The sequence below is a fragment of the Ranitomeya variabilis genome, chromosome 2, assembly GCF_051348905.1.
Source record: "Ranitomeya variabilis isolate aRanVar5 chromosome 2, aRanVar5.hap1, whole genome shotgun sequence".
Classification (NCBI taxonomy): Eukaryota; Metazoa; Chordata; class Amphibia; order Anura; family Dendrobatidae; genus Ranitomeya; species Ranitomeya variabilis.
The window spans coordinates 1082456965-1082475285 of NC_135233.1; the positions used below are offsets into that span (position 1 = coordinate 1082456965).

The window sequence follows — 18321 nt, forward strand, 5'->3', positions numbered from 1 at the left end:
GCACCCCAAAAATACCCCAAATTCATTAAAATATTTTGGACACCAGAAAAAAAAAATTTTTTTTGTTGACCTGTGTTATCTATCCTCTATCTATCTATCTATCTATCTATCTATCTATCTATCTATCTATCTATCTATCTATCTATCTATCTATTATCTATCTAATAATCTATCTATTATCTATCTATTTATCAATCAATCAATCAATATATCTATCTATTTGTCTTATATCTATGTAGAAGTAAAGGACTACACTAATCCAATAATTCTCTCTCTAGGCCATACTAAAATGAATGGAGTATGCTGTATGCAAATGAGTGACCCAAATTAGCAAAGAAAAGTTGGAACACAAAAAAAAAAGACTTTAATAAATGATTGTGGTTACTTTTAGTCAAAAATGGTACACTACTTTTAAGATTGCAAACTTAATTACTGGCAGATCCTCGTTTCAGACTTGTGGGAGAGTCTCTCCCAGCAATACATGCTGGATCTGCCCAGTAAGTCCTCTCCCATTCTGTGCTGCAATCTCTAATACTAAGATAAGGACAGTGGAGAGTAGTGAGCCTATACAAAACTAAAAACACCAAGCTGCGGAAAGTATCTAAGAAGGAACAATGTAGCCAGCTATGTGAAGAAACTGCACAGGCTCTACAACAACAAAAACATAGTGAATTTATAATTTAGACTATTTAGACAATTGCCTAATTTTTCATTTGGGAATCAAATGAACATTTAATAGAAAAGAAAATCAGTGAAAAGATGTTTATATCTTTTATGTCTGTTCTTAGTGGTTGCTGCAATGGGATTACAGTTTTATATAGCCCCAGTTTACGTAATTAATCATACCGTGCCGACCAGTCTGAAAGCTACTCTTTGTATTATCTACACAGGGAGCTCTGTCTTTTAAAGTCCTTTCAATTCAATTTCAATAAATCCTGGCCGTTCATAGTTTTGCTCTGCTAGTTAGAAAGAGTATTTATGGCTAATGGAAAAGTTGAAGGGGGCTACAATTGGTGACTCTTTTAATGAGTTTTATATATTCTGACCCAAATTCTTTTAAAAAGGTGTTTCTGGTTTTGAAGTATTTCCCAGTTTTAGTTACTCTCAGTATTCTCTTTATGCAAAGTTCATCTAAGTCAATGGAACACCTGCTTTCACATTATTTGCGGGCCCCAAAGTTGGGAACATAATAACTTCATATTTATTTAATCTAAAAGGAACAAAATCTTACCACACAGGCCATTCACACAATCATTTTCACATTGGGCACATGATGTTCCGGCTTCATATGGGTTATTCATGTCCTTTTTTACATTTCCTCTGTCATAAAATGGGAAATAGTTAGAATCTTATTTTACTTATTCTTTTATATTCCACATTCAACATTTGGCCATTTTTAGAAGGTTATCACATACATAACACATTTCCACGGGATAATTAATAAATGTACAATCTCTGGAGTTCAAACTGCTGGAACCCCAAACAATTAAGAAAACAGGGTTCCAAAGTTTTGAAAGTCTCTACTGTGAGTAAAATTGTAGTGAGCATGTGCAATCATTGCTCCATAATAGAAGTTTTTAGGGGTGTGGTTGCACATGCTCACATCTGCTCCATTTACACAGAGGACTTTAAGTTCCCCAGGTCTTATGGTTGGTGGATTCCCCAGAGGTTAGATGCCCAGTAATTATGCTGTTAACTAGTGTGTGTATTATATATAGTGCCTTGCGAAAGTATTCGGCCCCCTTGAACTTTTCAACCTTCTCCCACATATCATGCTTCAAACATAAAGATACCAAATGTAAATTTTTGGTGAAGAATCAACAAGTGGAACACAATTGTGAAGTTAAACAAAATTTATTGGTTATTTTACATTTTTGTGGATATTCAAAAACTGAAAAGTGGGGCATGCAATATTATTCGGCCCTTTAACTTAATACTTTGTTGCACCACCTTTTGCTGCGATTACAGCTGCCAGTCGCTTGGGGTATGTCTCTATCAGTTTTGTACATCGAGAGACTGAAATTCTTGTCCATTCTTCCTTGGCAAACAGCTCGAGCTCAGTGAGGTTTGATGGAGATCATTTGTGAACAGCAGTTTTCAGCTCTTTCCACAGATTCTCGATTGGATTGAGGTCTGGACTCTGACTTGGCCATTCTAACAACTGGATAAGTTTATTTGTGAAGAATTCCATTGTAGATTTTGCTTTATGTTTGTGATCATTGTCTTGTTTCGAAGACAAATCTCTGCTCCAGTCTCAGGTCTCTTGCAGACTCCAACAGGTTTTCTTCAAGAATGGTACTACTGTATTTGGCTCCATCCATCTTCCCATCAATGTTAACCATCTTCCCTTTCCCTACTGAAGAAAAGCAGGCCCAAACTATGATGCTGCCACCACTATGTTTGACAGTGGGGATGGTGTGTTCAGGGTGATGAGCTGTGTTGCCTTTATGCCAAACATATCGTTTGGCATTGTTGCCAAAAAGTTCGATTTTGGTTTCATCTGACCAGAGCACCTTCTTCCACACATTTGGTGTGTCTCCCAGGTGGCTTGTTGCAAACTTTAAACAACACTTTTTATGGATATCTTTGAGAAATGGCTTTCTTCTTGCCACTCTTCCATAAAGGCCAGATTTGTGCAGTGTACGACTGATTGTTGTGCTATGGACAGACTGTCTCACCTCATCATGGGCCTCTTGGCTGCATCTCTGATCAGTCATCTCCTTGTTTGAGATGAAAGTTTAGAGGGACAGCAGGGTCTTGATAGGTTTGCAGTGATATGATACTTCTTTCATTTCAATATGATCGCTTGCACAGTGCTCCTTGGGATGTTTAAAGTTTTGGAAATCATTTTGTATCCAAACCCAGCTTTAAACTTCTCCACAACAGTATCACGGACCTGCCTGTTGTGTTCCTTGGTCTTCATGATGGTCTCTGTGCTTCAAACAGAACCCTGAGACTATCACAGAGCAGATGCATTTATGCGGACACTTGATTACACACAGGTGGATTATATTTATCATCATTAGGCATTTAGGAAAACATTGGATCATTCAGAGATCCACAATGAACTTCTGGAGTGAGTTTTCTGCACTGAAAGTAAAGGGGCTGAATAATATTGCACGCCCCACTTTTCATTTTTTGAATTTTCACAAAAAATTAAAATAACCGATGAATTTCATTCAACTTCACAATTGTGTTCCACTTGTTGTTGATTCTTCACCAAAAATTTACATTTGGTATCTTCATGTTTGAAGCATGATATGCGGGAAAAGGTTGAAAAGTTCAAGGGGGCCAAATACTTTCGCAAGGCACTGTATGTTGTTTGAGGCACAACAGGTTTCAATTACAATGGGGTCAATATGTAGTAGAAATAAGAATCTGGAGTGGAGTTCCCTATGCCATGGAGTGAACATAGCCTTACTTTGTATTGTATAAGCTTCTGCTCCTTGTATTCACAACTGCAGTATGCTATTGGCAATCTTTGTCATGACTATCAGCTACGTATCATAGAATCACAAATAGGCCATACTCTATTAGCCCATTCAACATGTCCCAAATTAAACACGGACACCTGACAGGATCATTGCAACCAATTCAGATACAAGACCCGATCACCAATGTATTCAGATTCCAAATCATAGCCCAATCTATCCATAGATTCCAGTTTATGAAAATTCCATATCAGACTTTCATTTTTAAAGAACACAGACTATACCCTACTAGAGCCTAATTAAGGTCCCAAATATACAGGGTGGGCCATTTATATGGATACACCAAAATAAAATGGGAATGGTTGGTGATATCAACTTCCTGTTTGTGGCACATTAGTATATGGGAGGGGGAAAAGTTTTAAAAATGGGTGGCGACCGACCATGGTGGCCATTTTGTAGTTGGGCATTTTGGATGCAACTTTATAATTGGCCCTCCCAGGTGTACCCATATAAATGGTCCACCCTGTATAAGCAGATCCCATGTGAACCCAAATCTATACAGATCTTAGTCCAGACCACTCATCTATACAGATCTTTGATAAAGAGCCCAGCTCAGACCATCCATATGTAGACCTTAAGTCGGACTCCTCTATCTCTATAAATAAGAAAACAGAGCCCCCATCTATAGAGATCCTAGATCAGAGCCATGATTTATGAAGACTCAAGATGAGACCCCCATCTATATAGACCCCACATTAAGAACCCACTTTTTTGCCTATTGACCCTGAATCTTTATTTTTTATTATAGGAGCAGATTTAATAAGCTAAAATGTATCAGAATTTTCACTCGATAAGACAGTATTAGTGACAAACCTAACACAGTGATAGGCTCCACCCACCCTCCAATTTTGCTGCCTGAGGCACAGGCCAAAGTTTACATTCACTTTAGATAGCAGTCAGACAATAGTCATTCAGCAGAAAGCTATCAAGCCCATCTCCCCCAAACACATGCCTGATCCTGAACATCAAGGGACATACAGGTGTCCCATTCAAGTCATTGGGTCAAATTGGAAGTAATTAGCTAAATTAGAGACAACAGTAAACTATAATACATAAAGTATCAGAATTTTAAAAAATGCTAAAAATTTACTTACGCTGGGCAGTAGTGACAAACGTAGTAGAAAGGCAATTTTTGGTTTGGACAAAAGGCAAGCGCACAGCCCAATTTAAAGGATTTATACCAGACAAGCTGCAAGTAAAGAAATGAAACAGTAACATGGAGACAAAAGATTGCAAAAAGAGATATATAGAGTACACAATGTATCTATAGGGACAACAGGAGAAATTAAATGTGATATGGTGCCCAACAAAAATTCTATTGCAATATGAGGTATTAGGAAAAGTGGAGCTTCCCATTAGCCAGAAGACTGTGAACTCCTGAAATACAACAAGTTAACAACGATTCATGGGGGGAAAAGGTATGGACCTTAAAACCACTGCAACCAGAAAAAAGGGAATTGTGTACAGTATGCAGTAGAGATTATCGTGCCTGCTTACATTTTTTTCAGACATTAGGGATGAGCAAATCAATTCAATTAGAATTACATTTGAGTTAATTTTTTAAGAATTTGTTGGATCTGGAAAATACAAAATAATATGTGATTTCCACTTCCTCTTTGTCCCCATGTAAGGTGGTATAGTTTGCGGGAAGGGGAACCTGACTTTCAGCAGGGTCAGATTCTGGCTGTGTAGTGCAAGGGGAATGTAGTGGTCTGGGTCAATGTACCAGCAGACTCATCTAGCAGTGGCTGGGCAATGGGCAGGATGAGGAGGAAAAACAGAGATAGAGGCCCAAATAATAAAGTACGCTAAATGCAGTTCAAAATTGGTAACAGGACTAAACAGGCGGCATTGCTTTGTTCACTGGACGAAAACTGTAATGAGTGGCAGACACAGTTAGTAGGCCCAAGTAAAAAAGTGGGCCAAATGCAGTTCTAAATTGGTAACAGGAGTAAACAGGTGGCACTGATTTGTTCAGTGGAGGAGAACAACAAGCAGCGGCAGACACCGTTAGTAGGCCCAACCAAACAAGTAGGCCAAATGCAGTTTAATATTCGAAACAGGATGAAAATTGAGGCTCAGCTTTGTTCAGTGGAGGAGAAAATCAAGGAGCGGCAGACACCGTTATTTGGCCCAACCAAACAAGTAGGCCAAATGCAGTTTAATATTCGACACAGGATGAAAATTGAGGCTCAGCTTTCTTCAGTGGAGGAGAAAAGCAAGGAGCGGCAGACACCGTTACTAGGCCCAACCAAACAAGTAGGCCAAATGCAGTTTAATATTCGACACAGGATGAAACTTGAGGCTCTGCTTTGTTTAGTGGAGGAGAAAAGCAAGGAGCGACAGACACCGTTACTAGGCCCAACCAAACAAGTAGGCCAAATGCAGTTTAATATTCGACACAGGATGAAAATTGAGGCTCAGCTTTGTTCAGTGGAGGAGAAAAGCAAGGAGCGGCAGACACCGTTACTAGGCCGAACCAAACAAGTAGGCCAAATGCAGTTTAATATTCGAAACAGGATGAAACTGGCGGCTCAGCTTTGTTCTGCGGAGGACAATTGTAAGGAGTGTGTTGTGAATTCCGTTCTTGGGCTCCATCCTGTGGTTGCCTTCCTCCTCTGATTTGGTTCCTTTGTTTTTCCAGCATGTGGTTCGTTTGCATGGTATTCCGGAGAATATTGTGTCTGACAGAGGTACCCAGTTTGTTTCTAGGTTTAGGCGGTCCTTTTGTGGTAAAATGGGCATTAATTTGTCTTTTTCTTCGGCGTTTCACCCTCAGACAAATGGACAGACGGAGCGAACCAATCAGACCTTGGAAACCTATTTGAGATGCTTTGTGTCTGCTGATCAGGATAATTGGGTTACCTTCTTGCCGTTGGCCGAGTTTGCCCTTAATAATCGGGCTAGTTTGGCTACTTTGGTTTCGCCTTTTTTTTGTAATTTCGGTTTTCATCCTCGTTTTTTTTCAGGGCAGGTTGAGCCTTCGGGCTGTCCTGGGGTAGATTCTGTGGTGGACAGGTTGCAGCAGATTTGGACTCATGTGGTGGACAATTTAACATTGTCTCAGGAAAAGGCTCAACGTTTTGCTAACCGCCGTCGGTGCGTTGGTCCCCAGCTTCGGGTTGGGGATTTGGTTTGGTTGTCTTCTCGTCATGTTCCTATGAAGGTCTCTTCCCCTAAGTTCAAGCCTCGTTTTATTGGTCCTTATAGGATTTCGGAAATTATCAATCCGGTGTCTTTTCGTTTGGCCCTTCCAGCTTTGTTTTCCATTCATAATGTGTTCCATAGATCTTTGTTGCGGAGATATGTGGTTCCCATGGTTCCCTCCGTTAACCCTCCTGCTCCGGTGTTGGTTGAGGGGGAGCTGGAATATGTGGTGGAGAAGATTTTGGATTCTCGTCTTTCAAGGCGGAAACTTCAGTATCTGGTCAAGTGGAAGGGTTATGGCCAGGAGGATAACTCTTGGGTTTTTGCCTCCGATGTCCATGCTGCCGATTTGGTACATGCTTTTCATTTGGCTCGTCCCGATCGGCCTGGGGGCTCTGGTGAGGGTTCGGTGACCCCTCCTCAAGGGGGGGTACTGTTGTGAATTTCGTTCTTGGGCTCCATCCTGTGGTTGCAAATGGTATTTTTGGGAGTTCTGCTCTTGGGCTCCCTCTGGTGGTTTCAAGTGGAACTTAGCAGCTGCGTTCACTAATCGGTTCCCTGGCCTTGTTATTTAACTGGGCTTTTGGCTGTAGTGGATGCCAGCTGTCAATGTATTTCCTGTGGATTCAGTCCTTTCCTGGAAGTTCTCTGTTGGCCAGTCCATTTTCAGCTTAAGATAAGTTCTGCTAGTTTTTGGGTATTTCCCTGCTTATGACCTTCTGTTCAGTTTAATTTATGTCTCTTTTGTGCAGCTTGTCATTATGAAATATTCCGGCTAGTTGGAAACTCTGGGGTCGCAGATTTGCCCCTCCACACCGTGAGTCGGTGTGGTGGTTATTTTTTGTAAACTCTGCGTGGACTTTTAGTTTTTATACTGACCGCACAGTAGCCTTTTCTATCTCTGTCTATTTAGATAGTACTGGCCTCCTTTGCTAAAATCTAGTTTCATTTCTGAGTTTGTCATTTCCCTCTCCACTCACCGTCAATATTTGTGGGGGGCTATCTTCCTTTGGGGGGTTTCTCTGAGGCCAGATAGTTTTCCGTTTCCATCTTCATGGGTAGCTAGTTCTTAGGCTGTGCAGAGGCGTCTAGGCAGAGTTAGGTACGCTCCACGGCTATTTCTAGTGTTGGTGTTAGGAGTAGGGATTGTGGTCAGTAAAGTTACCACCTCCTCAGAGCTAGTACATTATTTGTTTTACCCACCAGGTCATTTCAGTGCTGCTCCGTATTCACTAGGTCATATCAGTGATTGCTGTCTTTGGAGCTGCTACCTCCTCTAAGCTTGTCCATGATTGGTTTTACCCACCAGGTCATCTCAGTACCGCTCCGTAACCACCAGGTCATAACAGAGTGGCGCAGACAGACTTAGTAGGCCTAAAATAAAAAGTAGGCTAAATGCAGTGCAAAATTGGTAACTGGAGTACACAGGCGGCACAGCTTTGTTCAGTGGAGGACAGCTGTATTGAGTGGCGCAGACAGACACAGGTAGTAGGCCTAAAATAAAAAAGTAGGCTAAATGCAGTTCTAAATTGGTAACTGGAGTAAACTGGCGGCATTGCTTTGTTCATTGTCGGAAAATTGTAATGAGTAGCAGACAAAGTTAGTAGGCCCAAATAATAAAGTGGGCTAAATGTCTGCCAAACAATTGTTCATAAGTAAAATGGTGGCATAGCTAGGTACATGGGTGAGCGCCTCTGCTGAGTAGCAGACAGTGGTAGTAGGTGCAAAGTATTAACTGGTCTAAATGGAGGCCAGGGCCCCTGTATATTTTAACTATCATCTATCATTTCAACAAATTTGTATTGGCAGTGCCATTGAAGGATTTAACAGCACAGACTACACAGTGGTGGAGCAGGGAGAGGTAAGTATTTTTCGCGGCAAAAAAACGCGCAAGAAAATGCTACAGGTTGCATTTTTGAAAATGAACGCATGCAGAAAAAAAACGCATGCGTTTACAAACGCGACCAAACGCGTACAAAAAACGCATGCGTTTTCAATGTTAAATATAGGGGAAAAAACGCATGCGTTTTTTGTGCAAAAAATGCTGCAGACAAAAACGCAAGTGTGAAACCAGCCTAAGGGAGCCTTCGAGGCCTTGTGTAGCCAGAAGATGACGCTGGCTCAACAACTCGAGCCTTAGCTGCTATTTTGCTTTTCCCACTAGCACCAGATGCTCCACCACCACCACCACCACCATCATTACCAGCTGGCAACGACCGCCCACGGCCTCTTCCACCAGACTTCCTCATTTTTGGGAAAATGTAACCAAAATATCAACCATTATATGGTACTGTACAACAAGGTAGAAGGTGTATATAAACTTCTTGAGAATTCAATTCTCCCTTTTTTGGGGGGGAGACTGCACCACAACTCAGGCCCAGTGTGTAACACAATGCAATGTGAGTGGCAGCAAGTGGCTGGCTGATACACCACAAACTAAGAGGACTGAGGTATATCCACTTTGTAAGAATTTCAATCTCACTTTTTTTTTTGGACACAGAATCCAAACTCAGGCCCAGTGTATTTAACAACGCAATGTAAGTGGCAGAACGTGGCTGGCTGAGATACGACGAACTAACAGAACTGACTTATATCCACTTTGTGACAATTTGAATCTCCTTTTTTGGGGGGAGACAGCACCACAACTCAGGCCCAGTGTGTAACACAACGCAATGTGAGTGGCAGCAAGTGGCTGGAAGATATCTGAAAAAATCCAAGGACTGTAGTACAATTTCAATCTCCCTATAATGATCTCAGGACAAGTATGGCAGCAACAAAAAGGACTGCTGCACACAAAAGTGTGGACAAATAAACAAGATAACTGCAAAAAAGAGCAACAGGATTTTTGTTTTTAAAAAAGCAGTTGGTTTGCACAGCAGCGGTGCAAACAGCATTGCAGCTATCAGGGAGCCTTATAAGGCGGCCTAGTAAGCTACAGAGCTGATGCACAAAGATATAGCCTCCACTGTCCCTGCAAAACAAAGGTGGTGTTGGACAGTGGAAATCGCTACAGCACAAGCGGTTTGGGGGTTAATCTTCCCTCCCTAACTATATCCCTGCTTCTGATGAAGCTGCAGCAACCTCTCCCTATGCTAAGTTCGGCAGAAGTAAGATGGTGGTCGGTGTGTATACCTCTTTATACCCCCTGTGACGCCACAGAAAGCAAGCCAATCACTGTCCTGCCTTTGTCTAAGATGATGGGGACCGAAACCTATGTCATCACGCTGTCCACACTCTGCGTGCACCTTCATTGGCTGAGAAATGGCGCTGAAAGCGTCATAGGATACGTGACTTTGACGTGAAGATCACCGACCTCATGGCCTATCCCACAGTTGGATCTGGTCGGGTTTCACGAAATCCGACTTTGCCGAAAGTCATCGATTTTTCAATTTGTCCGATCCGTTTCGCTCAACCCTACTTTCCATGAATTCCCTAAAATGTTAATTTTACACATTACAGAAGATTGCATCATCCAGAGAAGGCTCACATGAGCTCAGGTGAACTTTTCCATAATGCCATGCACCTATCACATCACATGGTATAACGCAACCAATCAGGAGGAACTATCATGGCCAGTATAAAATAAGTGAAGCGGAATGCAGCAGCAATTTTGTGATGAGTCTGGATAGTGAGAGAACATCACAGCTCAAATATTAGTCACAGAGTTAAGGATAAAAAGCCATAAAACACTGAAGAAACTGTACAGATAGTGTGTGATGCAAATGAAGCAATAATGCAAAGCGATGAAGAAGATTAGTGTGTGAGGAAAATAGAATAATACAGATGTAATTGACAGAGATATAAGAAAGGTATAGTGTTACTGGTAGTGATGAGCAAACGTGGTCGGACCCGAGCATACTTGTCTGTTAACCGAGTGTCTTCTGCGTGCTCGAAAAATGTTTGAGTCCCCACCGCTGCATGTCTCGTTATTGTTAGACAGCCACAACACATGCAAGGATTGCCTTTTTGTTAGGTAATCCCTGCATGTGTTGCAGCTGTCGAACAACCGGGAGACATGCAGCTGCAGGGACTCGAACATATTTTTCGAGAACGCCAAAGACACTCGATTAGCACACGAGCATGATAACACCATATCAGAGCATAGTCGCTCAACACTAGTATCTAATCACCATCTCTTTACGCCTAGCCATTTATGGTGTGGTCACTTTGACATTGCTAAAAGCTGTGAGCTGTGTTTGCGTTTAATAGATTCTTGCCCTCCACATCTTCTCCTTGATGACACAACTGAGTCCGATGATACAGCATGTCAGAAAAAAAAACATTGAGAAAGCACTGCTTCCAAATACGCAGCTGCCTACCTGGGTGTAATGACCAATGACAGCACCGTCTTCTGTTGCTCCTGTTCCATGATCAAAGAATTGATTTTCATCGTACCAGCCTTGGATGACTTTTGCCCAGTTGTGCGGCCTGCTAGAACTGTATAAGTTTTCTCCACATCCAAAAGCTGAAAGCAAAATCATAATTTTGTAATAACTTTGCTTAAAGTTATACATTAATGTAAAAGTATGCTCAAACTATAGGTGAGGTTTTTTGTTTTACTGTATGCATTTTGGGCAAAAAAAAATGTAATAATCGGGTTTCGATAAGAATTTCGTACAATTTTTCACATTGCTGAAGTCAGAAAGAGTTAACTGAGAATTTTATTCCAACTGAGGAATATGTATTTTTTTATTCATCTGTTTCTAAGCTCTTCTCAGCTGATTAACTACCATGTCAAACCACATCTCAAATTTTATGTGGTCTGTGGTTGTAAACCAGCATAGAGCAGCTCAGGAAGAGAGAGATAAAAAATTTGCAAATGCCCCTTTGGAAAAAGATCGCTGACGGATTCTTCATTAAGCCATTCTGCATCCAGAAATGTGCAGGGAAATAAGGAACTTATAAAAGTCAAACTATGAAAAACTTTCATTGAAACTCATTTGCAACAGTTTGTTTCATCTTAACATACATGTATTTAAGTAAAAAAAAAAATCCCCTCTAATGTTTTTGCACCATTTATATAATTGCCATCTATATATTTTGCCACCATAATATTTGTGCATAACGTTGCTCAATTATGTTGACTTTATTTCTCCTATTCACATATTTTGTGGCACTGATATCTGGGTACTCTGACCACCATAATTTGGATAGTACAATAACTTAAAGTGTCTACGGTACCAAACAAAGAGAAATATCAAACAATTGCAAACTATCACAGTTCGAAAAGGTTGTAGTGGTGCTCGGCCATAGTAGCAGACCAAAACTTTTTAAAGAAATTGAACAAAAAACTATAGTTTGGACCCATGGAAGCATTCCGTTGAGCGCAAAATGTCCATCATCCACTTTCTCTTCCCCGCATCCCCTGTCCGCTGCTTAATTGTCCCACATAGAGGAATAAAGGATTGTTTTTTTAAGGAATGGTGAATGCCGTATTTTTCAATTTCTTTGATAATTTGGAAATTATTTGGTTCCGTTTTGTGCACTATATGACACGTTGTTTTTTCATTGTTTTGCATTTCAAAATTTTTGCTCGGCATCATTACGTGGCAGCAATGTACAAATGGCATTTTAGTTTGGACATTGCAAGACATTGTGATTTGTAGACTATTTTGAGACCAACATTCTGATCTACAGTGGGGGAAAAAAGTATTTAGTCAGCCACCAATTGTGCAAGTTCTCCCATTTAAAAAGATGAGAGAGGCCTGTAATTGACATCATATTGACATCATAGGTAGACCACAACTATGAGAGTCAAAATGAGTAAACAAACTCAGAAAATCACCCTGTCTGATTTGGCAAAATTTATTTGGCAAAATATGGAGGAAAATAAGTATTTGGTCAACTAATACAAGTAAGCTTTCTGGCTCTCACAGACCTGTAACTTCTTGTTTAAGAGGCTCCTCTGTCCTACACTCATTACCTGTAGTAATGGCACCTGTTTGAACTTGTTATCATTTTAAAAGACATCTATCCACAACATCAAACAGTCACACTCCAAACTCCACTATGGTGAAGATCAAAGAGATGTCGAAGGACACCAGAAAAAAAATTGTAGCACCAGGCTGGGAAGACTGAATCTGCAATAGGCAAGCAGCTTGGTGTGATGAAATCAACTGTGGGAGCCATAATAAGAAAATGGAAGACATACAAGACCACTGATAATCTTCCTCTATCTCGGTCTCCACACAAGATCTCATCCCATTGGGTCAACATGATCACAAGAACGGTGAGCAAAAATCCCAGACCCTTACAGGGGAACCTAGTGAATGACCTGCATAGAGCTGTGACCACCGTAACAAAGGCTACCATCAGTAACACATTATGCCACAAGGGACACAGATGCAGTGCCAGACATGTCCCCCTGCTTAAGCCAGTACTTTTCCTGGCCCATCTGAAGTTCGCTAGAGAGCATTTGGATTATCCAGAAGATTATTGGAAGAATGTCATATGGTCTGATGAAACCAAAGTAGAACTCTTTGGTATAAACAAAACTCATCGTGTTTGGAGGAGACAGAAAGCTGAGTTGAATGCAAAGAACAACATACCTACTGTGAAGCATGGGGGTGGCAACATCATGCTTTGGGGCTGTTTCTCTGCAAAGAGACCAGGACGACTGATCCGTGTACATGAAAGAATGAATGGGGCCATGTATCGTGAAATTTTTAGTACAAACCTCCTTCCATCAGCAAGATGGAAGATGAAATGATGATGGGTCTTTCAGCATTATAATGATCCCAAGCACACCCCCAGGGCAACAAAGGAGTGGCTTCATAAGAAGTAAGCGGCCTAGCCAGTCTCCAGATCTCAAACGCATAGAAAACCTTTGGAGGGAGTTGAAAGTCCGTGTTGCCCAGTGACAGGCTCAAAACATCACTGCTCTAGAGGAGGTCTGCATGGAGGAATGGGCCAACATGCCACCAACAGTGTGTGCCAACCTGGTGAAGACTTACAGAAAACGTTTCACCTCTGTCATTGCCAACAAAGGATATGTAACAAAATATTGAGGTGAACTTTTGTTAATGACCAAATGCTTATTTTCCTCCATAATTTGCATAATAAATCTTGCCAAATCAGACAAGGTGATGTTCTGGATTTGTTTTCTCATTTTGACTCTCATAGTTGTGGTCTACCTATGATGTCAATTACAGGCCTCTCTCATCTTTTTAAGTGGGAGAACTTGCACCATTGGTGGCTGACTAACTATCATATTTTTCAGGTTATAAGACGCACTTTTTCTCCCCCAAATGTGGGGGGGAAATGGGGGTGTGTCTTATAATACATATATACCTTATCGGCGCCCTGCTGCGGATGTCCAGGTGCAAATGCTGCGCTGTGTTGCGGTGGCGGTGCTGCGCTTTCTCTCCAGTGGCAGTGCGGTGCTGCGCTGTGTCCCCGGTGCTGCGGGGGGCACTGTCAACATTTTGTGAAAGGCCGGAACCCCCAGCAGTTCTTCCATGGTTTCCTGTGCGGTGGACTCCAGGAAAATGGCCACTGGGAGGCGGCGCATGCGCAGATGGAGGAAATGAGATCTCAGCGCTGAGATGTTTATTTTTTTTATATTATCACTTTTTCATGCGGGTTTCAGGCATAATATGCCTTAAAAAAACACTATGCAACACTATGCGCACAGATCCTTAATTATCGAAATTATGATTTTCATTCAGTCCCATTGGCACAGATATAAAATCCAGCTTCTTGCTCTGCCGTCTGCTTTTATTAGCATGTGACAGAACAGCTGGTGGTGCGGAGCTCACTGATGCCAGTGCGGTCCTGTAATAGGAACCAGCAGGTTGACAAGTCCGTTCATGACATTTCTTCCCTGCTGAATCTTCCCCCGTCACCTGTGAGTGATATTATTGGGCAGTGGAAGGAACCACAGCAACTCCGCCATGAAGTGGAGACCCCATAATCTTACAGAGCGGTTGACCGAGTGCTGATGAGCAGAGGCTGCCAGGATTACAAAGGGGAATGAGCTCCATATTTATGCCTATGATTGTAGAATGGGGTGACACTTAGGCTGTAAAAGGTGTAATATATAGGGTCGCAATACTTTATATAGTGTACACAATGCTGCTGCCAGATTTTTTTTGCATCTCTCGTACAACCCTTTAGTTTATTTATGCATAATGTCTAAATTCAAGACCCTGATTCTAGGTATACATACTGGTAATCTCTCTTTGGTCTGATGTGCTGTGGCCATTTTGGCACTGGTTTGCCCACCTGGCTGCATTAGCCGCTGCTTCATCATCCCATTCCTTAAAGAAAATAACACAAATATAAATGATTAAAACAACAAAAAAGAAATATACTTTACGACATCTCACATTACGATGACATCTTGATAACAAAGTCCGGCACTTGCCCAATGCTCATAATGAAACGGAAATACCTTGCCCAGTTTGACACAGAGACCATAAAAGACCTCTTACGTAAGAATGACCGGGAGACAAAAAGACACACAAAATGAAGAATTCATAATTAGACAAATTTGTAAAGTTACTTTTCCTTTTTGACTGTTATTAATTGCACCAAATTTATCAAAGTGTTGCACAATAGTTGATAATTTAGTTCCTCTTTCGATACAAAACTTCTGTCTAGAACTGATTTTTCATCTTTTACGCCACTAGTTTGGTGGAGTGATTTTGGGTCAAACTCTTAATTTAATTTCAGTCTATTTTTGACTAGTTCTCCCTGTTTTTAGATTGTTTTTGTTTTGCACCATATTCATCATTAATTTCTGTCTTTCATTAAATCTGATTTTAATTTGCTCATCTGCTTTTTTCTTTGTTCACCGTCACAGCCACAGTTTTTGTAACCCAGATTTTTGCGGCTAATTAATTGCCATTTTTGAGCACGTGTTCATGTCCACAAATGTAGAGTGTTGTTCTTTATTTGTGTGCCAAGAATATTTGCACAAATGTTATCTTTGGGTGACATTATAATGCATCATGTGACTTTTTTTTACTTAAAAAGGCACAGAAAAGTAAAAAATGAAAATATGGATTTTTTTTATTTTTGGATAAATTCATAAACCTGTGTGCGCCATTTTGAAGAATATGAAGCTAAAGATACCAAATAATGCCACTAGAAAAACAAATGACAAAGAAATGACAACACAATGAATTGGAAATATATATAAAATTATTAAATAAGTCGTATGTCACGAATTTTACAAAAACTATGACACTGCCTTTTTTAACAACCGCCAATAAAAAATATTAGAGTAAAATACATTCAAAATGGACCACAGCTTAATGTGTTTAACCTCTTCTCTTTGCAGCCAGTTTTCATTTTTGCAGTTTTTTTCACCCCTTTCTCCAAAAGGCATTACTTTTTTTTATTTTTCCATCCACATACTCATATGACAGCTTGTTTTCTTGCAAGATGAGTTGAAGTTTTGAAGCAAAACATTCACCAGTTTTGGATTTTTTTTCCCTCATTTTTTAACCATTTTTTTATTTTTACTTTACTTTTTAGTCCCCTTAGGGGACTTCAACCTGTTATCTGTTTACTTATTCTATGTACGGCAATTACACAGTATTGCAGTATGCAATGTAAATCTTGGTCCTTTTTTAGCTCAGCAGATAGCTGAGCTTCAGAGGAATTCTAAGAGGGTGGCAATGGGGGCCATCAACAGGCCTCAGACAATCATAATAAACAATCAATGCCTGCAATCACATCACAAGGCACTGATGGGAGCTGCTAAGGGAAAGCAGTGTGTTGGGTGGGTTGGTAAGGGAAAACAGTGGTTCTTTTCAAATGACACTCTCCAATATTGACAGTGGCCCTTCGTTGGTTAAAAGCCAAGGCTGGAGATCTTCACCGGTTGTGTCTGTTAGGCTGGGTTCATGCGAGCGAATCATCTCAGCTATGATTATGACGCTTGGCTCAAACACAAAAATCTCCCCCCCCAAAAAAAAAACCTCAATCATCTGTTAGTGGCATAAAGTTATGTGAAGTATGACTGTATTAGTAAAAGGAACCTGGCATCTGATACACGCTGCCCAAACCACAGGAAGCATGTATTAGGCACTGACTGTAGGACTTCAGCTATATATCTTTGACTCCGCCAACGCTGTGGCATTTCAGAGAAAAACATACTTTGAAAGGAGCTGGGGATCAAGGCACATGGGAGGAAAGTTGAAAACATGGGTCCTTGGCACCTTCTCCCAGTCCAGTGCCAGTGACTGACAAATCTCAATATAAGCACTCGGAGAGAGACGTCACTTTTCTGGAAAACGGGTAGAGAGAAGCTGTTGCCGTCTGGCAATCAATGACTGAGCTGCAGTATTTTGGGTCAAACATACATTTCTGAAAACATGCAACCAGTGTATTATTGATGCTGTTCAATCATTGGGCAACATATATCAGCTATCCAGTTCCTTTTTTGCAAAATAAGCCTTCATTATTGTGTATGAGTGCTATCCGTGATTTTCAGGGCTAGCACTCATACCTGTAATACTCTATGTCCATGATTTTCCGCTGGCCAAAAGGTTTTCAGAAAATCACAGAGACATGTTTGGTTTTGAGCCTAGAGTCAGATGACAATCTGCAGCGCAAGTCAATGGGTCCCTGAAGAAATTGCACAGCACTCAAATAACATCCGAGAGTGGTCTGATTTTCACAGACTGTTAGTACTGAGAAGGTGGAGATTTTTTTCTACATCTCCACATACAAGAAAAATCGTTTGATGCTCGTACCACACTCTGATTAAACTTTGAACAGAGTTCGATCAGAAAAATGGTCAAAACAAGGAGAACTATAGGAGTTTTTGTAAAAATATCAAGAAATCTTTATTGACACAATCAAGTAATGTAGACAAAAATTTTAAAAAATGTGCAAAAAGGAACACCAAAAATGATGTCAATATATAAATATGATGTCACTTCAAATACAAATAACTTTGATGCAAGAAACTTCCATAGGGATTAATTAAGCATGATCATGTCCCCATCTGTCATCAACAGAATAAACTCCAGTCGCATGTAATATTGCCATAACTCATGTGGGCATGGTCAGCATAAAATATCAATCCCTTATAACCCCAACCGTACAAATAAGGCCATCTCATAAGCCTGCCCAATATGGGGCAAAAGGTAATCTTTCCCAGGTACTGAGGTACATCATTGGATGCACCCCGACGCGCGTTTCGCTGCCTGTTAGCCATGCTTTTCCCCTTGAGAAAGGGGAAATCATTTTTTTTTTGGATAGTAATATTCTGACAGATATAACTTTTAATGTTTTTCCCGACAGAGCCATGTGAGAGCTTAATTTTTGTGGTACAAGAGGACACTTTCAGTTGTATAATTTTTATTTACATACAAGTTTTTGATTGCATTTTATTTCACTGTTTTTGTGGAAATATTATGAAAAAATAGCATTTTGATGAACTTTTCACTTATTTTTTTTACACTGTTTACTGTAGGTGATAATTAATGGGATCATATTATAGATTATGTTGTTCCCGGCATGGCAATATCAAATTTGTGTCCTTTTTTTTTCAGCTTATTTTTTTCATAAAAATTCAATTTGATTGACAAACCATTTTTTCATAATTTTAAGTTGTTTATATTGTGTTTTTTTCTATTTTTGAATTTGTTTTAACTTTTTTATTTAGTCTAACTATGGGACTTGAATATTTTATACCCTGATCACTCGTCTAAAACCATGCAACACTTAT

The 18321-nt window shown here is 40.4% G+C and overlaps 1 protein-coding gene across 1 annotated transcript in view; it reads right to left on the reverse strand.

Moving 5' to 3' along the window:
• LOC143810216 (serotriflin-like) overlaps positions 1-18321 on the reverse strand; it is a 62438-nt gene that overhangs the window by 23503 nt on the left and 20614 nt on the right. The window contains exons 4-7 of the mRNA XM_077293088.1: positions 14806-14896; positions 10958-11103; positions 4586-4680; positions 1232-1320 (exon numbers count right to left, since the gene is read on the reverse strand). Of these exons, the coding sequence (XP_077149203.1) occupies positions 1232-1320; positions 4586-4680; positions 10958-11103; positions 14806-14896 (421 nt within the window). The remainder of the gene's footprint in view (positions 1-1231; positions 1321-4585; positions 4681-10957; positions 11104-14805; positions 14897-18321) is intronic.